Below are 23,481 nucleotides of genomic sequence, written 5' to 3'. Positions count from 1 at the left end.
TATATATATACTTGCATCAAATTGCGCGTTTTTCAGTGGGTTAATTTCATATTATCTTAATGGATTTTTTTAATTATTTTGTATTTTAAAAAATTATAGTTTATCTTATTTTTATTAAGAAGACGAAAAAAAATATTAATTCATTTTTTTCTTTTTAAAAATAAAAATAAAAATAATTAAAAAATTTTAAATGTAAAAAAAAAATTTAAAAATAATCAATTCATAATCCAAAATTTACCCTTTTTTTTTCAACTATTAATTGGCAAGTCTATATGGCCTAACGCCTAAGGCTCGGACTTGGAGGGAGGAGTGATTGACAATTTCGTTGATGATTTTTTTTTTCTTTTTTATGGGATACAAAGTATGAAAAATGGGTTAAGCTTAGTCCCTCAAATTTGACCTCGTTGCTGCTGATTCAATATGCATCCAGAAGCCGGGAGTGTGGCCAAGTCCTTGGTTGACCCATTGGCTTCTTCACGAATCTGTTTGGCTGACCAGAAAATTAAAAGAAGAAAAAGTTGGTCACCTCTTTAATAATTGTTTGGTTGACAACCGCCCAAAAGCAATTGGAAATTCATCGTATTCCATGCTTTAATGTAATTTAATTATTTTTTTTGTTATAATTTTGAATTTGAAGAAAAATATTTTTCGACGACTAAATTTTTGCATGGTAATTATCACTTCGTGCATTGCGTTATCTAATTTTGAGAGTTCAAGTCTCTCAATGTATGCTAAAGGAGTATAATATATTTCTCTTTATAAACCGATTTATCTTAGAACTAAGCTTCAAATGATTTATATTAAGATAAGTCTCACCATATACCTATGATTCTACTATCAGTAAACATGTAATTTTTTTTTTTTAAATCTCATTTCAAGAGACCTAGTTTAAATTACAATCAAATACTAAGTGGTCAATAAAAATGAAATTACTTTCATCTTCTTAATATCACTTCAATTATCTGGAAGCACTATTTTCATATAATATATAATGCATCTTTATCACGTTAAATGGTTACTGTGTTTAATTATAGACTAGACTATAGTGTTAAGCTTTTTGTCCCACTTATATCTATTTAATTTATGGGGTTTTTTTCTATTGGTGAAAAAATGGCCATACACAAGTCCTGCATGATCACATCATACAAATATAAAAACTTTGAAATTTGAATATAACTTAATGATATTGCTCACAATCTTTCATTGGTCTTTACACATTAAACCAAATTTGATAAGAAATAAATAGCCAATCATTAAGAAGAGAAGGTGCGGTTGATCAACCAATCTAGTTTCTTCATATATTATCATATAATCAAATATTTTATGCGCATGATAGTGTACTTATGTTCACCAAATAATTGAACATAATTTTTTTATAACAATTATTGATTAATCTATAGTAATTAGCTTAATAAATGATTGAAAATTAAATTAATGTAAACAAGATTCACTGACGGGAGATTATATATATAAATATGTGTGTGCATGGCCAACTATAGAGTTGAGTAGGTGAGCTGTTGATACAACATTTAGCTAAAATTAGATGAGTCTTTTGAATTTATACATTGCATGAGACATGGTATTATAACAGTTTCACTCTATATATATAAGAAATGAATCGAGGAAACATACACACATGCAGGGACGTAACCAACAATTTAATTCAGCTGGGTCACATTTAAAATGTAATATAATTTTGAAAATTTAGATAACCGTATATAAAATCACAACTATAATATAAATGAATAATAAATTTACTTATTACAATTGTTCTAATCAAGAATTCTTCGGCGGAATTTCATGTGTTGAAAATGTTGTAAAATAGTTTATTATTAATACAATCAAAGACATCTTTTTTAATGTACACAACTAGGTTATTATTCAACCATTCATCTCCCATTCGACTTCATAGTCGATTCTTCACATAATTCATAGTTGAAAAAACTCTTTCAACAATGGCAGTGGCGACTGGTAAAAGTAATGCTAATGTGACTTGAAAGGAATTTAAATCTATTATAAATAGATGTAGGCAATTAAAAACAAAAAATTAACAACTTAATTAATTTTTGGAAATATTGTTCACGGTTACTGTTCATCTGCATAAAATATTAATTTTCTAAAAACACAATAAATTGCAGAAAATAAATGACACGAAAATTTTTACGTGATTCAAATTAATCAATCCTATATCCATGAGGCCACGCCTAGATGAAAAGCAATCTACTAAGTTGAGATGTTATAACCTATGGTTTTACCAAACTTAAGACTCTCACTTACAGTTTATCACCATACAGCTTACTTAACCTTAGACTGAATCTGCTTCTCTTGAATAATTGCTACCCCTCTTAATCCACAATCCTCAAGGCACTCCGCAAAGTGATCAATAACAATTCTTTAATTCTTCAACGTCTAGTGATTCAAGGTCCATATAGACTCTCCATAGATATGAAAAGAAGATAAATAAATAAAACAACACAACATTATATGTCAAATCTGGATTCTTTAGGAAGGAGGCCAAAATTTGCTTCTCTACTTTATGCTATGTCTTGTGTGTGCCTTCAATTGTAAAATACCTCTCTTTATATAGGCACTAGGGTTTCATCAAAATAGCAAGTCTTAAAAGACTTGGATTCTTTCCAAATAAGGAATAAATATGATCTTCTTGCCTTATCTCCCAAGAAATATCTAGAACATTTAATGAACTTCCTGTTTGAACAAACTTCTTACTCTAAATATATCTCCTGCGCCAATTATAGAATCTTATCATTAATAGACTTTCTAAATTAGACATCTAATTAAATTAGGAAACAAATATTCCTAATAAATTAGAATCTCACTAAAATAGGGAATTAATAAATTAATCCTTATTACAAGATATGCAATAAATAAAATTTCAATTTAACTAAACTTACCATAAGATGCCAACTCTATAAATAATGGACTTAACATGACTAATAAATAGACCAATGAAAACACCTTGTGCTTGTTAGTCTCAACCATTTTTTGTGCAAGATCACTAATCCCATTTAATCCTGAAAACTCAACACTAGACTGCATATATGTTATGTAAACATCAAGTTGAGTATCTAGTGCCTTGAGATCAACTAGAGAAAAATCTTTTGGATAAAGTTGAGCAAGGCACAATAACTTTTATTTATTGAAAACTGCAAATGAATCTTTTCGACATAAACAAGCCAAGCAAATAAGTAATTCGGTGTTTACCTCATTAAAATGATTATTTAACTCTTGAAGTTGCATATCCAAAATAGTATCATATAGGTCAATGCGATAATGATGAATGTTTGTGATCTCTTGAGCTCTACGCCTTAATCTTCCAGGAGTTAGAAACATATTTTCCATGATAGTAACACTAATAAAATGCTTCTCACAAAATGAAGAAACTTGACTAAGTAAAGAATTCCATTCGTGTTCCTTCATCCTTTGTAGACCTAGTTTGCAAATGCTAACTAATTTCATGGAATTTACAACATCTTGATCTTTTCTTTGTATTGCTTGTGACAATTCATTTGCAAAACCAAGAATATTTTTCATCAATTTATATAGTAAACACAAAATCAAATGTTTGCATGAACTTTAAGGTTGAATTTGCTCCCAATGTTTGCGCAAAATTTGATGTATCATTTGCAATAATCTCAAGCACATCAATTATGGATGAGAACATGGTAATATTGTTTATTAATGTACTATAATGTGAGCTCCGCTATGTGTCGCTAGAATGCTTTAAAGTAATCTTTTGATTCATACCTTGTCCACTTTCAAGCTCGCCCTTTTTAAGTGCTTCAATAACTACAATAGCATACTTGTTGGTGTATAAATACTAATGCTATTGGTGTCAATGTGCAAGTGTACACAACAAGTAATAAAGTGATGAGTATTCAAGATCGTCTCCACAGGGATTGATATTATTAGACTTGCTACAACAATCTTAACAATGCAGATTTTGTGTCTAAATTAAGATAAACAATTGACGAAACTAATTTACTAATTAAAATAAAAATGCAATAAATAAAATGTAACAAAGTAAATTATCACGTCAAACTCAAGGATAAAACTAATAGGAATATATAGTAGTTGAGTGAATAAACTCTCTTAATGGTATTGACTATTTTTTTAATGTTTGGCTCGGTTACTGCAGATCTGCTATAGCACTGGGCAGAATCTTTATGTATCATCAGCCGTCGCATGTTGGATATCTTATATCTATATGCAACCTAATAGTGATCAGCTGTTATGCCAACATAAGATATAGTATTACACGCTTAGGTTCTATTTACCCTACAAGGTGAATCCTTATGTCTAGTGTTGAGTGTTAGAAAATGCATATTTATAAAGGAGAAAACCATCATTTTACATTTCAAGTCTTACTAACAACCTTTACTTTTATGTTTTTAACATTCTTGTGATTTAATTACGTGTGTTTTATTTTAATTAAGTAATTTATGTATTTTAGGGGCATTATAGTCATTTCACAATAAAGGAGAGATCAGACGGCAAAACGGACATCACTTTTGAACTCAGGACGGTCGAAAACCTTAGGAGGAGCATAAAAGGAAAAATGGCACTATTCACATGTACGGTACTATTCACGTATACGTGGCATTGACCGATGATGTGGCATTGACTGATAAGGTGTCACGATCCTGTTGGACTAAAATTCTTATGTACTGTTGATGGTGACGTGGCAGCATATCAGTGGACGAAAAATCTCGCGTACGGTGCATGCATCACACAGGATTATTTTCAACCAAACCGCATTACTGTTCATCCAGGTCAAAACCGTGTTACTGTTCATCCGCGTGGTCAAACTGTGGACTGTTGACTGATGACGTGGCGCAATCTTGAGCGTCCAAACTGTTTTTAATCCGATGGTCATAATTTACTCCATGTATCTATAAAAAGGGGGCCTCCCCCCTAATTTGATAGCTCTGAATCCATTTTTGGACTCTGTTTTCTGTAATTCCCTCTCCATCTTGTATTTTCTTTGTATTTTAATAAATTTTCATTTTGCCCCTAGTTCAATTATGAGTGGCTAATTTTCTTTCAAGCTTGGGTTGAAGGTGAAGTCCCAACATGTGTCATGGGCTTAATTTGGTAAATTTATTTTCTCTTCCCCTCTAGTTTTTGTGGATGTTTTGACTTCTCGTCGACAAATAATACTAATCTTGTCTAGTACCGTCTTGGTTTCACCGGCCCTCTAGTACAAGGTTATTATTATTTGGCACGATAAGCCCTTAGCACCATATTGATTAGAGCGTGGTTCATGAGGTGTGGATTCCCCCCTCATGATTTAATTGGCATTAATACAGATTATTTAGCCCATGATGCATGTTGATACGGATCCGAATACCCAAGTACGTCATTTCAATAGAATTATCTTCAAGTTATTCTCGCCATTGCAATTTCAATTTTAGAATTTATTATTGTCATTTCAATTCCAATTTTAGGATAATTTAAATCACTTCCACCACAATTCTAACCACCCATTTACAAAATTAATTCTACATATAATTAAAATCCACCTGCTCGTGGGATCGACACTCGTCACCATTGGTCTATACTACAATAGATTCGTGCGCTTGCGAATACATTAAAATTTGCACAACATCTAGTTCATCACTAATCTTAAATCAAGCATGGCCCTTTTGGGACTCAAGTAAAACTCAATTTGGGAAACTCAATTTAAGATCAAGTATTGTTCTGATATGTTCCATTAAGATAGGTCATTTTGCGGCTCTTCATTAGCTAGTATCATTAAATGGGCGATCAACCAAAATAACGAATAAAATAAATACTATCAAAATAAACTGCTACAGCAAACATGTAACAACACATATTTCTAGTCAATAAACCATCAAGATTATTTATCACTCAACTACAAATAAATTTAGTTCATGGTTTATAAAAAAAAATAAAGAACAAAGTTTCAGACATGAAACACATCCCCATAAATAAATAGAAAACGAGAAAACAAGAGAAGAATAAGAAGGATTGAGGTCCCAATTGATTTATGCAAATTCTCCTCTTGTGCAGCCCTTAATCTCTCTCTTGAATCTTATTTTTCTTTTGTTTCTTTGTGTTTTTCTCCTTGGGTGATGGCTTTCCCTAATCCTTATGATATGTGCTTCTTTTATAGTTGAAATTAGGGTAAACAGAAGCCTAGGGCGCACATAAGTCAGATTAAAAAACTGCAGATCGCAATTCTGCAGGTATTCCGCATGAAATTTTCTCTGTCGTTGTTCCAGGATTGCTACAGCAACGACTACAGCAATGGTTGCTACAACAATATCTACAGCAATTGCATTGTTCCAGATTTGTTTCAACTCTTTTGTAGCCATGTTCTTTCCTTATTTTTGCAAGCCTATTGCATCAATATTCCTTCCATGAATTATAAGCTTCTGGAAACCTACAATTATGCACACAATTTAAGCACGAATTACTTTAAATTAAACAAAACTCATTAAGACTAAACTAAAATGAATATTTATGCAAAATGTAATAAAAATACAATAGAAACACATCATTTACTCTCTAAGTAATATTAATTTAAGTCTAAAAGTGCTATGATAACTCTCATTTCTTAGAGTTATCAATACTTCTCTCTAAAAATATCAGATCGCTTAGATGATGCTGCATTAATGTTAATAACTTTAGCAACTAAATTGAATAGATCGTTAACTTGTTGGTGCTTTTTTGCCATAGAAACAAGGGCCAACTATAATTGATGGGCAAAACAATGAATTTAATAAGCAAATTTATTCTCTTTCAGAATGAGTAGTTTCAAGCCATTAAGTTCGCCTTGCATGTTACTAGCTCCACCATATCCTTGCCCATGCAACCTAGACATGCTTAATCCATGTCTAGCAAATAGTGTGTCAAGTGATGGTTTAAGAGAGATAGCTTTGGTATCAATAACATGTTCAGTACCAATAAAACACTCAACTACATGTCTTGTTTTATCCACGTAACGCAACATAATTGCCATTTGCTCTTTTGTGGATATGTCACCAGCCTCATAAATCATAGCAGAAAATAAAGAGTCACTAATTTCTTGAATGATAGCTCTAGAGGTTTCATCTGAACAAACATTTACAATTTGTTGCTGAATATCAAGGGATGTCATTTGGAGATTTGCTAGAGCATTGTTGAAAATAACACTTTTAATTTCCTCATTGCGATCAACAAGAAATCATAGAAGCTCAAGAAAGTTTCCTCTATTGTTTGAACTTTGAGATTTATTATTACCAGGGCATGCATGACATTGTCTCAAAAGAAATCGAATGCAATCAATTACAACAATTAAACAAACTCAATACTCCCTTTGAATTTTTTTAGAATGGTTAAAGAAAAATGTAGCAACATGTGCCTTCTGATTGATCAACGATTCACAATGACGCCTCGCTATGTTATGAGCACTATTTATACCACCAACATATTGTCCCAACATTTCTTTTTTCTTCCAATTTCTAAACCCTTCATCGGTAAAGCATGGACTACCCCCTTGACTACTATTTTCTTCTCTAAAAAACATAATAGTAAAAACAAAAAGCTGCATCCTTTACCATGCTCTATTCTAACCAATTAGGATAATTATTGAGCCAACTCCAGACAAAACATCGTGACTTTTCTCCTAACGACCTAGTAGGAAAATCATGGCTCTGAGCTTGAAAAGGACCCGTTTGCAAGTATGCTCTCCAAACTTCGTCTTGAATATTAGGATCTAACTTTGAAATTGCCGTTTGTAAATCGGGATCCCTTGGAAGATCATGCAAATTAAGTCTGACTTTTTCTTGTGAATTGCCACTCATTTTTCCTAATGAGGTTGCAATTGCTGAATTCTTTCTTAAATATTTATCCATGATTGTTCAAAGAAATATATTTATTGAATAAGTATGATATTTATTGTTCAAAGAAAATTATGATATTTATTGTTCAAAGAAAATTTTCAGCATAAATAAAAAGAATATACATGAAAATTACAGTTTACAGAGTTAGACAAAATATATGGATCTTGATTACAAATTTAGTGTACAATGTATCGATCTTAATCACTTAATTTGTTCTTAAATCTTTTAATAATGGCAAAAATATTCATATATGGCAACACAAAAATCAAACATGAGTATATAATAAATTAGGGATTTTAAAATAAAAAAATGAAATAATAAAAAATAGGAATTAATAAACTTACAATTTTAAAATATCATACCATACAAATGAAGAAAAGTGAGAAGAAATCCACGCACACGGTGACGCGCACTGCTAATCACCTAATCTGCTATGGAGTCCACATTTTATTCTATGGAAGAGAAGAAAGAAAAGAGTAAAGTTTAGATTTTATTTGTTTTAATTGATTTTTTTAATGCATTTCATTTGATAAAGGCGGTTCTCTTGTTGTCTTTATTAATTTTCATGAAATTATAATAGCTAATCAAATTATTTAGAATTAGACATTTAAGTTAAGGGCATCATGAAATTTTTTTTAAAAGTACATGTGACACTTTTAGAATTTCGCAGTTCACCTAGGACATTTTTACAAATAACAAATAAAATATATATTTTAAAGATAACCATAAAAAACAAATTTAAAAACCAGCTGGGGCAGGTCCTATGCTAAGCTACGCCCCTGCATACTTGCACTTTTCTCCAAAACCTGAGATGAATTAAAGTAGTGAAAATCCTCTGAATAAATTTAGGAGATTTGTCACTACAAGTCTACAATTAACAGTTCGCTTAAAGATAGATACATTCATCCTTAATAGCAAATTCTTCTTTAGTTCCGCTGTTGTTTAAGTCTTATAATTATCAGTATCTTATTGTTACTTATTTCTGTTGTTTAAGTCTTCTAATTATTTGTATCTTACTTAGTTCCATTATCTAATTAAGTCTTCTAATTATGTGTATCTTACGTTCATTTGTCTGCTTTACCAGCATTACAGGAACACGTCGTATATAAAAGTTAAGTGATCAACACAAAATAGTAAATAAAGATCAGAATTTCATTCCATTATTAATATACTTCAATAAAAAACATGCATACAGTCTACTAATTACTAGACAGCAATTAACTGCGTAACAACAGCCTTATAACTTCATTTCATTTCATCTTCACAACAGTTTAAAGCAATTCGATCACCTTCTTGAACATGGCAAATTACGATGCTCCTCCTTCAAAATTTCTAATTATTTTAATATCTTCCTTTCATTTGCCAGCTCCATATTTTTGCTGCTTAATTATTTTAATATCTAGTTTGAGCTGCCTACAAAATTGCTAATCACCCTCTTGCATTTATAGGTAATAGCCTAAGCTCAATTTAGTAGTACCGGCTCTTCAAGTTCTAAAATTTCTTGAAGCTGCATCCGTCAATATCCAGAACGGGCTACCCAACAATGACAATCTGAGATTGAGAGAGAATTACGATGGTTTGATGTTGCAGCCTTTGTGACGGTCCTTCTTTCCTCGATCGTGCTGATCTTGTGTGCCTTAATTGCTCATTTTTAAATTCTATTTGGCCAGTGGCTTGCCAAAAAGTTTGAAACCTCTTTGCATACGAATTACTCAATTCTATTTTTTGGCGATGCAATCTTGATAACCCGTTCAGTCCTCGGCTATTTAACTTATCTTTGGTTTCTTGTGCTCAGGTGTTTTCGGCAAAGATAGGGATCTTTTGCGCCAACTTGGAGTTGCTGGTCTACTTGGTAAAGCTCCCAAATCTATTATTTTGACATGGACGCCACTTCTTCATATGGCTGGATCGTCGCTAATTCGGATGGCCTCTCTGGGAGCAATTCGGGTTTAGCTGCTTGTGGTTACTGTTTTTAGAGATTCTTCAGGGGGATTTGTTGGTGGTTTTGGTACTCCATTAGGACACAATACAGCTTTCTTTGCTGAAGTAATGGCTGTCATTCTAATTATTGATAACGCTTTTGATAGGGGTTGGTTCAAATTTTGGTCAGAGTCTGATTCCATGCTGGCGGTCCAACTCCTTCTCAAGCCTTCCCTTCATCCCCATCGGTCCATTCGCAATAGATAGTTAAACCGTCGTCTGTTGCTCTCCCAAATGAACTTTCGAGTTACTCTTACAATTAATATACTCACTTCACTTGATGGGATTCCTCCCTTTAGGAGAGTAAGGTTTTTCTTTATCGGGAGGCAGATAGTTTTCTAAATTATTGTTTTTGTTAGTGTGTGACTCTGTGTCGTGCTTTCATATTGTCTTTGTATTGTTTTAAGATTTTGTTTTATCTTAACTTTACGCATTTAATGAGAGATATGGCTCATTGTGACCCTCTAATTAAAAAAATAAAAATAGATAATGATTAATTGACGCTTAGACGAGACAATTTGGGTATGATGAAATTTGACAGGATCTGCAGAGATTGTTTGGCCATATATGGTGCATCCCAGATGTTTAGGTTGATGACGGGTCAAATTTGATCCAAATGATTAAAAGAAAATTTTTTTCCTAAAATACACAATCGTTCCCTATAATCACCTATTTGAAAACTGTAAAATGGTGAGAATGAGATGGTATTGATATTTAATATTTTAACTTATATTCTTAAAAACATGAAGCGTAATCTTTTCCCTTCAAAACCAGCGTTGCATGATTCATCAGAATAAATAAGACAATCTCATAAACCAACGTTTCATTATCTCTGTGTTATTTCTTAGACATCTTCAAATTTTTTAATTCCACGACAACATCCCATTAATTTATTTGCAATTGCATGGTCGCATCAGAAACTAACTTTTCACGTACTGTTAAAATAAATATAATCTATTGTTGATCAGCCAATTTCGAGTATCGTATAAGTTAATTACCATATATATAATCATTGATAGTTGCTACATATGATTATGTGCTACAGTAATGTGCTAAATCGTTTTCAATAATTTTTAAAAAATAAATAAATAAAGGTAAGCTATAAGGACTTATGATTAACACAAAACAAATATGGAAGCTCACTCTCATTTCATTATTCACGTGAATTCTACACACGAATTGAACTACTCAAACATATAGACTAAGCAACAAATTAATTAATTAAGAGGAGAGATCCTCTTATTTAACTGTGTACAAATTGAACGCAGTAAAGCATGGGAGATTCAAACTTTTTTTCATTTTTTCAATAGCCATCTCTTTATGCTACATAAACAGAAGAGAAAGCATCACTTGAGCCACAAACCATAGACATTCCCAAACGAACCTCCTCATATTTGCAGATTAATTTTGAATGGCTTACAAATTGCAACTCATCGACCCTCTTATATTTTGATACGCTAAGCGCTTTTTATTAATGATTTATCCGTAAGTTAAACATTTATCTTGAAATTTTAAGTGACAGATTCATGCATCAATGCATTTATTGACTCATAGATTTCCAAAAGAGCTCTACAATTTTGGTCTTGTTGTATCCCTATTCCCACCCAACAATGAACAATCGAGTATTCGAGTTCCATGTATGGTATAATGTCCTTCGAGTTTATGCAATTAATTTAATTAAGAGCCATTAAATAATGAAAAAACAATGAACGGCTAAGTTGGATACACGAGATAATGTACTACAAAACTTACGGGCCGGGACTCTGGAGAAAATTCTACAAGGACCAAATTTAAACTTCTAATTTTTATGTTTTATATATTAGTGATTTAATGGCCTTTAGTTAGCTTAGCTGATTTGTTTCTTACTATTTTAATGTTATTATTAGTGGTCTTAATAGTAAAATTATAATATTATCTAATATATAAACTTTATACATTAATTGTGCAGGGGCTAATATGGACATTTTGCACTAACTTTTCATATTTTATTTATAACCCTAAAATTTTTTAAAATTCTACAGGGACCATGGCGCCCTCTAGTCTTATGTAGCCCCGCCCCTAACAAAACATCAATATAATGGTTAATTTAATTATTCAATAATTGGGAGCTTAATTAAATTAAGTTTAAAAAAATTAATTAATAAATTTCAACCTTTAAGTGAATTTATTATCATATGAATGCACTTGATGTATAATCTAAAGGCGGCGCCGGAAGCATGAAAATATAAGGTGTAACAAATCTATGTGTATATTATGAAATGAAAGCATTACAAATAAAATGGAAGAATAAAAGGACCCCAACCCCTCTTTAATTTATTGATTTAATTATAATATATCATCAGTAGCAAGTTCACCAGAGAGAGATTAATCTATTCGCATACTTAACAATAATTTCGATCATGGTCCGGTGCAAGATGATTTTATGTACTGTATATATATGGAGTCATATTGATGATCATAATTAATGTGCAAGGGCAATTGGAGAAGTGCATTCTCTTTGAATTTACAATTGATTCAGGTATATCTCAGAATAAATTTGTATGATTATATCATCTTTTTGATTAATTAGTTCAATCGTCAGTAATATATGTTAATGCAACAAAATCTGAATTGATATATGCATCTATAATTATTAAAAGGATCCTTAATTAGAATGAATTTAATTATATTTCGACAAACACAGTCTAAAAACTATAATAACTAAAGAGCCAACAGATGAGGATATTAAAAATAGGATCTCATTAAATTACTGCCCTCAATAAAACACATACGGATCCCATAACCTATTACTACTTTTTACATTATTTTCAAAGGCAGATCTCGTAAGAGCAGTAACTTAGCAATTCCCTTAAAAATAATATTCATACAATGTGTCAAATTAAATTTTGCATGGCTTCCTTAGTACGTACGTAACAATAGCATAGAAATTAATCCTGAATATGTATGTAACAATTACTGCTAGAGATGAGGAAATTAAAGGTTTCATTTGAACCCTAATTAAACTGGTATTGCAAGTGAGTGGCTCTTGAATCCTCTTAATTGGTCATCTCCATATATATATGAAATGACAGCAGAGCCCAAATCCCCAACAAGCTTCACCATCTTTGCAAAAACTTAGCGTAGCATTGTCCAAACCCAACTTACTATTTTCCGAACGAACTTAGCCGCCCATACTGTCGCTGAATGAACGAATGTTATTATGTTACTCCAAGAGAAACTAATTAAACGTGTTATATTGTTGTCTATCGAATTGATTAATTGTACCTCAATTTGATTAATTAGGTTTGTTCATCTACTGATTTGTACACACATATTTATAGGACAAAGATTTGGGGGCTCTTTAGATTTATACATTTTTTGAATGCCTGAGTTAGCAGCTTATCGTGAATGTCAATTGATTAAGTGGAGTAATATTATTGAATGTAGTTAATGACACAAAACTAAGTTAGCAGCACTAAGAATACTACTTTTGAACTTCTCGATCGAATTCATTGCTAGTCTTTTTCTAAGTGCCCATTTTATGCCCTCATGGATGGATGGTCATGGACGCTTCATATTTCTTGGAAAGACCTCCATGACTCAATCATTTTGATAGGTATGGAGTTTAGTTATATATTTTTTTTAAAAAAAATAAATATTTTGAATCACATATTGTGACTCATATCACATAATATTGTAGATCATGTTTTAATTACCATGAATCAAATGAAAGTTCAAAAAGAAAAAAAAATTAAAAAATTTAATGTATGCTTTAGTTAATGAATAAGTACGGATCGGAATTTTCTCTTGGTTTGAACTTTTATTCAAATATAATCCTTCAAAACGAGGACGAAAAAAGAAAAAAAAAATCATGTGATGAGTAAAAGAAAGCGAGGACATTTCCGTCATTCCATAAATCCGCCTAACAGACCAGCCCAGCCAACTCTCAACCCCAACGGCATCAACCAATCCCACTCCAGCTCGCCACGTGCCACTCCCTTTCCCGCCAAAAGCAACCGACTGCCCTCGCATAACAACAAACAACACCCGCTGAGTCACCATCACTCCTCCAAATTAACAGAAAAACAGAAACGAGCATCTCCAAAACTTCATCAATGGCGATCACCATACCGCTCCTCATCTCTTTAATCCTTCTCTCTCTCCTCTCTCTCTCCTCCTCTCACACCACCTCCTCCTCCACCGTCCACCGCGCGGCCGACATCCTGTCAAACTCCGGCTACCTCTCGATGTCCCTCACTCTCCAACTTGTCTCCAAAACCCTGACTCGCGCACACCGCTCGCCGTTTCTCACCATCTTCTCCCCCTCCGACTCCGCCTTTGCTTCCTCCGGCCAGCCCTCGCTTTCCCTCCTCGAATTCCACTTCTCTCCCCTCTCTCTCCCTCTCTATTCACTCAAAAAGCTACCCTGCAACTCCAAGATCCCCACTCTCTCCCCCAGTCACTCCCTCGTCATCACCTCATTCCCCTCCGACTGTAACGTCTCACTTAAAGGCGTCAATCTCACTCACAAGCCCATTTACAATGATGGGTTGTTGGTCATCTACGGGATTAATGAGTTTTTCAATCCGGGTTATGGCGTTTCTGATTCTCCTTTCAAGACTGATCAAGATGCGATTTCTCCATGTGGGTTCTCGTTTAATGACTCAGTGAATGCTTTCGAGGAAGCCAGTGGGGTATTGAGATCTAAAGGTTACTCTCTAATGGGTTCATTTCTTGAGTTGCAGTTGTTAGGGTTTAGTGACAGGAGTGGGATTGCTGAATTAACTGTTTTTGCTCCTTTTGATGGTGTGATGATGGATTATGTGGGGAATGTGAGCGAGTACTCGTCATTGCTTTTGAGGCACACCGTGCCTTGCAAGATTTCGTGGAGTGATTTGGTTGGTTTTGATGATGGGGATGCGTTGAAGACTTTCTTGAACGGGTTTAAGATCAATGTCACGAGATCTGATGGTGACGATGATCTTTTGATGCTCAATGGAGTTGTGATTAGTTCGCCGAATTTGTATTACAGTGACTGGCTTGTTGTTCATGGCATTCATGAGGTTCTTGCGGTGCCGGCGACGACGAAAGAGGCGACAGAATCTTCTTCTCAGATGGGTGGGGAGATTGCTCCTGATCGTAGTGAATTTTGAGGCCTTATGAAGATCTCTTGATGATAAGATTTTGATTCTCGTGCTTTTGGGCATTTCTAGTGTAAATGTTGGATTCTGATGTTTGAGGTCTTTGGTGTTGTGTAGATTTGGATTTCCAATTTGATACATCTTGATGCGAATGTTTGTGAGAAACAGAGAAACCGTTTGTTCTGCTGAAATCGACTGTATATCTTTCATCACTTTCCAATTTTGTTATCTCTGTAGCAGTGTTCAGTATAGCCTGATTCTCGCATTTACCAGCACAAATGAGTTGATCATGAATAGAAACTGATCTCATGGTTAAAATGTGTTTCGTCATATCATTCTTCGGCTCTGCTCCGACTCTGAGCTGAAGATGCATATTAGTGTCTAGATATGGCTTGTTTAAACGCTCCAACAAATAAATTTGAATTGTTCAGATCAACTTGTTCATGTTAAATGCAAATTATGTGTGCTAATCGTATTACATCTTTTAACTGAGGACCGTATAACTGGCTTGCAAAAGCTGGTGCATCAGGTTAAACCAGTATCAGATTATTGTTCTTGTTTCTGCATCGGAGTTGCTGCATATTTCTGTTCATACATCAATCTTTCTTTTAAATAATAAAATGGGTTTTGAAAATTGAAGGACTACAAGGATTGTACTGATAAGCAAAATTTATGATAGCAAGAAATAGCAAAAACCAATCAACAATCAAATTTCCATTTGCTATACATACATATATCAAAGCACTTCAGTAATGGCTACTAGCTTCCAACTCAAAATGGAGCTTCGCCCCATCTTGGTTTCTTCCCCTAATACAATACTCAGAAATGAACCTATTTTTTGTATTAATTCTACAACTTCAAGGCCTAGACTTCATTCGAAGTGTTAGGCGTTGCTACTATTAACACTGTTCTTCTGACTCCTACTAATGCATTTTATTGGTAAGGGTAGGTTTACAAACACCTCCTCCCTTTGGGGGCGGTTTGCATAGAGTATCCAAAGAAGGAGACAGAGCAAGACTCCAAACGAGATCATACCCAATCCTGCATTTACAATTTTCAGGTAATGCTCCAGCGGAGGGCAGTAATTCGAGGTTATATTTTGGAATGTATCACGGACAAAATTGCAATCTTGGAGACTTAGTAGTCGTGGGGTGTAAAGCTGAAGAGCATAAATCTCCGTCACCGCAGAAACCAACTCCTTGTAAAAGTATGGGGTCACCCTTCCCACTGAGTTGCATCGCCCAAAAGCTGATGACCCAGACGTTGATAATTCACAAGTGTAGTTCTGCCAAACCTGATGACAATCACGATATATAGACTTCAACATTTTATATTGTATAATCTTGCAGAATCTTGATTTGAAAGATTCTAAATGAAAGGAAAAAAAGGGGAAAAAAAGGCATTCAAAATAAAAAGAACAGATGATAATACCTTAGAAGCATTTGCTATCGACACTTCATACGACCCACACTGGCGATCTTGTAGCTGAGAGTCATATGGGTAACACAAGGGAGGCATCACAGGTCCAGTCTGATTGTAATAATAAATGTAATCCTGAGATGGATTTGCATTGGCGATGTTGTAAACAAATTGGTTGACAACATTTACAATGTCAGTGATGACTTCTTTACTCTGGATCAGCGATTTGTTTGTGGTTCTCTGGTCAACACATGGAAGGATGTTGCTAAGAGCGGTCTCCGCATGAGGATGATCTACCCATTCGTCCATGGCCATGCAGGTGTCTGAGATTGCACTATAATACAAAAGAAATCATATTCTGTCAGGTAATGGGATTTTGGGTACACCACTACTGGATCATAAAGATGAGAAAACCTTCATGCTAAAAACCTCAGAATTTCCAGTTGTCACCAAAAAATGAAATAATTTTCAATTGCTCAAATAGAAGTAGAGATCCTTCAACTAAAATTATGCATATTTAAAAGTCAATAGTTTAGGATGAATTACATGGCATGGTTGGTAATAAGAGAGGAAAAACAAACAAGGAACTAACTCTGCATAGAACTAGACAAAAAGATATTCGTAATGAGCCATATCTTAGGCTTTGACGATGTACCAAGCATTGCATGTAAATGGAATTCAGAAAGATGATAGCTCATTATATATTAGTTATTCATTACATATGAACAAATGTTGTACAAAAACATGGTGGAGATATATCAAATGACATCTGATACTTACTTGTTAAGAATTACAAATACTCCACATAGAATGAATGTAATTGCCACTAGTAACCATCCACTCAAAATGAATCTGCAATGACATATGTTGGCAACATTAGTTCGAGATAGGAAAAGCATTCAGCAAATGAACAGAACTATTATCGATTGAAGAAGAATATCATCATCATAATTGAACACATCAATCACATGAAAACGGCGAGAAAAGAGAAAACTCACATATGAATTGCATGTTTGTGCCTGAGGATAGACAAGACTGCCAAAAAAAAAATCAATGATTTTCAATCAGGCATGATCAACTCAATGAGAAAATTAAATTCATGAGATCGATCAAGTAAAACTTTTAAACAATACATACAAAGACCAATGATAGACAGAAGAAGCATCAAAGCTGCCACAGTTATCAATGCAGATCGCCTGCAACAACAAATTGACCAATTAAAATCACCAGTTTATACAGATTCAGATCTAGAAATAAATACACAAGGTTTAGGAATACATACACAGCATTGAAGACTTTTCTTATTTTAGCAGAATTTTCACTTGTCTTCTCTGCCAGAGTATTGGCTGCTGTACTAAGATCCCGATTTAACTTATCTATATCATCCATGACATCAGAAGGAAGGAAAACCTGGGCCACATTAATAGTCTTTGCAAGGGAAAGATACTCTGTGACATTTCTCAGGGTTTTCACAGTGTAGTCTGATTGGTTCACAACATATTTCAGAGTATGCATAACTCCACCATGAAATTCATCCTGTCCAACAGAAAGAAGAATACATCCAATCCTGCATGATAAAAAGATACGATATCAGTGGGCGAGATGAAAAAGGATACCACTACAGAGAAGAAATGAGTTATCACATTAAAAAGAATTAGGAAAATCAAGCATGAAAAGCATCTGCTGGGATAGCATAGATGTCAATTACTTGAGACAAAGCTACAGATTCTTCAGATATGATGGATTGAAAATTTTATAATATTTCTTACAGTGCAAAATACTAAAATAAAATTTCACTCATAATTTGTAGACAGCTCCAACAGAATGTTTCAATAATCAAGAGGGGTTCAAGGGGCTTTCTGAGGTTAAAATGTGCAAGGATGTAAAAAAAAGTATAATTGGTCCACTTTCTAACACACTTAAATGTGTATATTGACATCATATTGTTGACCAACTGATTATAGAATGGAAAAGTCACATCTTTCTGAACAACTAGAACAAAAAGAACTTCATTTACAAGGTTTATTATGCAAGTGATTAAAATACTGAAGTTGAGATGTTTACGCTGCAGCACAGGTGAACACAATAAGCAAGATTAAACAAATCCTTTGTGAGCTGGCTGATTCTTTGCCTTTAATGTTTATTCTCCATCCACAGCAATGATGTGCCACGAGAACCAAGCCAAATGAAATAAACCAGATGACAGCCAGAATGAAAGCAGAAGCACCTGTAAATCCAACAGACTGCATGCACAATGATGAAAAGATTAGGTACATTAATGTTAAATATTTTGCACATTTCAGATCTCTACAAAGTGATCACAAGTAAAATATGTCTGCTAGAACAACCAAACACTGGAAATACACACTCTTTAACAAGTTAATACTTTTTCCATGATCTTATTGGATCTTGGGGAACCAAACTCTTCATGACTGTCTAAAGTAATTAAAATATGATTATAGTTTGGAAAATTTCAAACTGACTATCCAACCAAACTACGTTAAGCAGCATTCCAGCAGAGTAACTTATAGACAGGGTAGATTGCATTTCAAATAAATTCAAAACTTATTGTCCTTTTAACTCAAAATCCCGAGAACCATTAGGTGCCTAGAAACAAATGATCATGCACCAAATGAACAGAAATATCACAGTTACCAATAGGCATAAATATAATAATGCTCAAGCAATCACAAACTTCAACAGACCAATCAAATCTCTACTGCAAGATAAGATACAAATTGCAGGACTCACAGCCCAGTAATGTTTATTCGTGATATCCCAACCGCCTTGATAACTCCTGAAGTGGTTAAGTATGTCAGGCCTCTTAGTCCTGTTTGACGCTAACAGTAGTGGCTCCAGCATTTCTGGCCCTGGCGCTACGGCATCCTCATTGATCCCATTTTTCAAGGGTCCCAAATTATGCTCTCCTGTATACGCAACAAGCATAATACAATAAAATCAACCGTTACAAATACACTGAATACTGTAACACGCTAAACAAAGCACACATAACCAAACAAAGATGAGATTTTTAATCTCTGCTATGTAATAAAAGCATCTAATCTTGGCCACAGTAAGCATTTCGACATTGTTATCAAAACAAATAAACTGAGCTGTTTAAGGAAAACAACAAGAAGTTTTATTCGTCCCTTGTCTATAAAAGACAAAACAGAAACAATAAAAACACGTGATCAGTGTAGTGTGCCTAAACCAACTGATCACCTGAGTTGAGCTCTAAAATTCACATTTCTTGACACACCAAAAAAAATAAAATAAAATAAAAGATTATCAAGAATACAAAGATTACAAAACTCAAAACACATTACTAAACTCAAACAAAAACCCAGATACTAATTATCAATATCGATATCAAGTTGTGAAACAAGTTGAAATACGAACCTAAAATTAACTTGAGGGCATCCCTGCCAGACCCATCTTGTGAAAGAGCTGAAATCGACCTCAAAGAAACCAAAACAAGAACAAGAACAAAAAATGAAGCCTTCCCAGTTAAAAATGCCATCTTCATTCGCCACTCGTCTCTGCGAAATGATATTTTTCTTACGACAGAGACCCCAAATGAATTCGGTCCATTATCAAGAATGGATCTTTTTTACTCGGTAACAAATCAGGAGAGCCAAAAACAAAACAAAGTAAATCAGATAGCATTTATTGTGATTTTGTCAAAGTAGAAAGATAAGAGTCACATGAAGAGGAGCTAACTAAAAAGGCGGGTGTGTTTTAATGAGAGAATTAAGCTAAACATCAGCCTAAGCAAAAGCACATGCTAAAGCGCTTACTCTGCTACTGCTTCTTATAAGCAGCGTCGCACTTTTTGTTATTTTGTCTCATACTGCTTTTGCTTTTTCTCTCACTTCTTACTTTACCCTTTGGTCTAAATTACCCTCGTTCGTGGATGAATAGAATAATAGTATTTGTATCCTGAGTTTTCTTGATTTCTCAAGTAATGCCCCAACACTTTTTCATTTGGTATCAAATAGGTCCCTAATTTTGAAATGATTGAAACATAATTCAGTGTTAAGTTCCATATTGCATACACTTAATATTGTAATGGTTAATGATCAATTCTATAAATCTCCTCTGGTTATTTTAAATAAGAGTGACAATTTAAATTGGTGTATCATATCCAATTTAGATAAATATGCATAGGCCCTATTTATTAATTATGTCAAGTATTTTAAATACTAATTTGAAACAACTATTAATGAATAAATAAATTATATATGATAGAGGTTATTGTCTTAGTGGATAATATCAACTAAATTGGGTGATAAGTTTAGTGTTGCTGGAGGTTAAGATTTTTAGATAAGTGTAATTATATGAAGAATTGACACATGTAATAAATTAACTTATGGTTGTCTATAAAAGCTGAAGTTTGTGGGAATGAAGGAGGGTGTCAGAAGAAAAAGAAAAGCAAAGCCAACATAGAAGCAATATTGAAGCAGAACAAAAAAGAAGTCAAGCAACCTAGAAGCCAAAGAGAAGCCAAAGATCACAAGCTAAAGAAAAAAAAAAAAAAGAGAGCAACAACAACAGTTAAAACAAAGAGTAGCAGCAATAGGGAAAACAAAGAGAAGATTAAAGAAGCCAGGAGCACATAAAAGCTAGGGATGACAATGGGGTGGGGTGGGGTGGGGGGTGGGGAGGCTTACCCCATTCCCCACCCCATTAAAATTTTTTGCCTCCATTACCCAATAAATTTAGTGGGTTGGGGATGGAGAATCCCCACGTGGGGAATGATTGCCTCATCCCCACCCCATTCCCCAAAAATTATTAAAAATTTTCTCCATTTGGGGTGGGGCTCCATGGGGCTCCAAACCCGTGGAGGATTTTGTCATCCCTAATAAAAGCCAAAGAAGCCAAACGACATAAAAGTCGAGATAGAAAAAAGTTAAAGAAACCAAGAGAAAAGACAAAGACTAAAAACAAAGGAAAAACTAGGCAAAAGAAGAAGTAAACGAGGAAGAAGAAGACTGTTTACAAAAACAACAATTAATAAGTTTTTTATAAACTTACTCACCTATTTAACATATTTTCAAAAAAAATTAAAATAATTTCTTTTTTTAAAAGAAATTTTTAAAATACTTATAGGAATAGCAACTCAATTTTTGATCGAATATAGGCTAAATATATGATTATATTCTTTTTATTTGACTAAAAATAATCAACATAAATTATCAATTCAACCGTCAATCATATCATAAATAGGTCAATATACTGGAAACTTTAAAACTTGAACCCATGAGATAATAAATGAGTGAAACATATTTGATATAATTAAAAAAAAAATTCTTAAGTAAACCTTTTTGCTAACTTCATATCAAGTTCGTGTGGATTAGTAGTCATAATTGTTACTCTAATTAACTAGGAACATGTATTAGATAGATGGTCTTGTATTCAAAATTTGAAAACTTAGGGACCTAAATGTTATTTACATCAAACGAATTTACTAAATATATGTTGGTAAGGGCATTACGGGAAAAGAATATAAAGTTGTTTGGGACTGAATCCCAGGTGAATGGGAACACAACCGAAGTGGGGAAGTCCCTTTTAGCGGCGCGTTGATTTACGTAAAAGCTTTTCTTAGTTACGCGGATTATGGAAATTATGATCCTGTGTGTTTAGGTGCAGCGTAAGCATCATTTGCTGATCGGATTTGTTGAGCTGAAATATTCAGTTTCGTTGAAGCGTGGGAACCACCAACAAATCTTTTTCTTTAGGTGGGATCTTATCGCGGATCATGATGTGATGATGATGACCGAACTGTTTTGTTTGCGCGTTTCCAGCGACTGCGGTGGATACCTGTTCCCTGTTTAGCGAGAGTGCGTATGAAGAAAAAGGAAAGTTTAAATTTTTAGACAATTTTTTACAAACTAAAGAACATACATAACATTAAATACAAATTATTTCGAACACGATAAATTTTACAAAAAAACAATTGAGAATCTTAATTGACAGATATTCTTATCAATTTTGTTTTTTAACTTTACAGATTCATCGTATCATTGAAACTAATTGAAAAAAAAAAAAATTAGCAGCGCTGTCTTAACTTATAGCAATTGAGATCATTAAAAAAAAAAATCATATTTTTTTTAAAAAATAAATAAATTAACATCTTTTTAAGTCAAGTTGCTTCAAGCCTATATCCTTAATTCAAGAATAAATAAATATAGGGAGCATATTTTCCAAAAATATCTTAATTATAGCATACGTAAAAAAATGAATTATAATATAAATTATAGTAGTGCGGTGTTGGAATGGGCATGGCAAGCATGAAAAGTGCAAGGAATCACCAGCCACGTGAAAGGGTGCTCGACAAAGAAGGCGAAGGGGGCCCACACTGGTACCGAACGTCATAATGGTGGGAGCCACGAATGGAAAGGGATGGCAAAATGCAACGAAGCGTCAGCGACACCGGATCTGGCGATCGCCACCAAATCCGCTGGGCGCAACACATCGTCGGTGATGGACACTCAACGCTGCCCTTTTAATTGAGCCGTGGCCCTCAAGAAGGGGTTTGCGGTCAATCAATGCGGGCGGCGCTCTGATCTCATCTTCGTCTGATTATAAATTCTTATTCCTTAATCATTTTTTTGGAACCAATATTTATTTAAGTTCCATTAGAAAAAGTAATCTTCCTTGAATTACGGCCTCAAGTTTCTGCAATAATTTACCTATACATGGAACTAGTAATGTTGGAGATCTTAATATATTAGTTCTAAATTAAATTATAATTTTTTCTGTGTCACTTATTTTTTAAATAATCATTTCATCATTTATAAAATTATTTGTGTTGTTCAACATTTTTTTTATATATATGTATGCCATAAATAAATATAGATGCGCGGCAAATTAATTCATAATTAAAGTCCAACTGATAGAGTGAGTTTTCAATTAAGAATTTCTAATCATATTAAATTCAAGGATAAATTAAAAAATTAAAAAATAATAAATTTCAAAAAAATTCTATGATGCCGTGATTTTATACCGTAATTATTATGAACCATTGGATTAGATCAACGGTTTATAATTATTATAATATAATAAAAAGTTTTAATTAAATTATATATAACCAGTTA

General features: G+C 33.5%; 2 protein-coding genes across 2 annotated transcripts; one reads left to right on the top strand and one right to left on the bottom strand.

Annotated features, from left to right (window-relative positions):
• Nucleotides 1-14,071: 14,071 nt before the first annotated feature.
• Nucleotides 14,072-14,977, top strand: LOC107175643 (putative fasciclin-like arabinogalactan protein 20). The gene has a single exon (XM_015527256.2). The coding sequence runs from the start codon at nucleotides 14,072-14,074 to the stop codon at nucleotides 14,975-14,977; it is 906 nt and encodes a 301-aa protein (XP_015382742.2).
• Nucleotides 14,978-15,651: 674 nt separating this feature from the next.
• Nucleotides 15,652-20,179, bottom strand: LOC102627408 (uncharacterized). Its single transcript, XM_006468757.4, has 9 exons — nucleotides 19,784-20,179; nucleotides 19,136-19,311; nucleotides 18,449-18,627; nucleotides 17,667-17,951; nucleotides 17,522-17,580; nucleotides 17,383-17,419; nucleotides 17,165-17,236; nucleotides 16,397-16,718; nucleotides 15,652-16,259 (listed from the first exon to the last, which is right to left on the bottom strand). The coding sequence occupies exons 1-9, from the start codon at nucleotides 19,908-19,910 to the stop codon at nucleotides 15,849-15,851; spliced, it is 1,668 nt and encodes a 555-aa protein (XP_006468820.1). The 5' UTR covers nucleotides 19,911-20,179; the 3' UTR covers nucleotides 15,652-15,848.
• Nucleotides 20,180-23,481: the final 3,302 nt, after the last annotated feature.

Source organism: Citrus sinensis, chromosome 2, assembly GCF_022201045.2.
Source record: "Citrus sinensis cultivar Valencia sweet orange chromosome 2, DVS_A1.0, whole genome shotgun sequence".
NCBI classification, from domain to species: domain Eukaryota; kingdom Viridiplantae; phylum Streptophyta; class Magnoliopsida; order Sapindales; family Rutaceae; genus Citrus; species Citrus sinensis.
This window is presented reverse-complemented; position numbering and strand designations above follow the sequence as displayed.

Excerpts from the sequence above, each read along its gene's own strand:
- LOC107175643 (XM_015527256.2), top strand. The coding sequence starts at position 14,072 with ATGTCCCTCACTCTCCAACTTGTCTCCAAAACCCTGACTCGCGCACAC.
- LOC102627408 (XM_006468757.4), bottom strand. The coding sequence starts at position 19,910 with ATGAAGATGGCATTTTTAACTGGGAAGGCTTCATTTTTTGTTCTTGTT. Across the intron at positions 17,952-18,448 it reads GTGTTCACCTGTGCTGCAGC|GATTGGATGTATTCTTCTTT; the intron begins GTAAACATCTCA and ends TTTATCATGCAG. Across the intron at positions 17,237-17,382 it reads CACAAACATGCAATTCATAT|ATTCATTTTGAGTGGATGGT; the intron begins GTGAGTTTTCTC and ends ATGTCATTGCAG.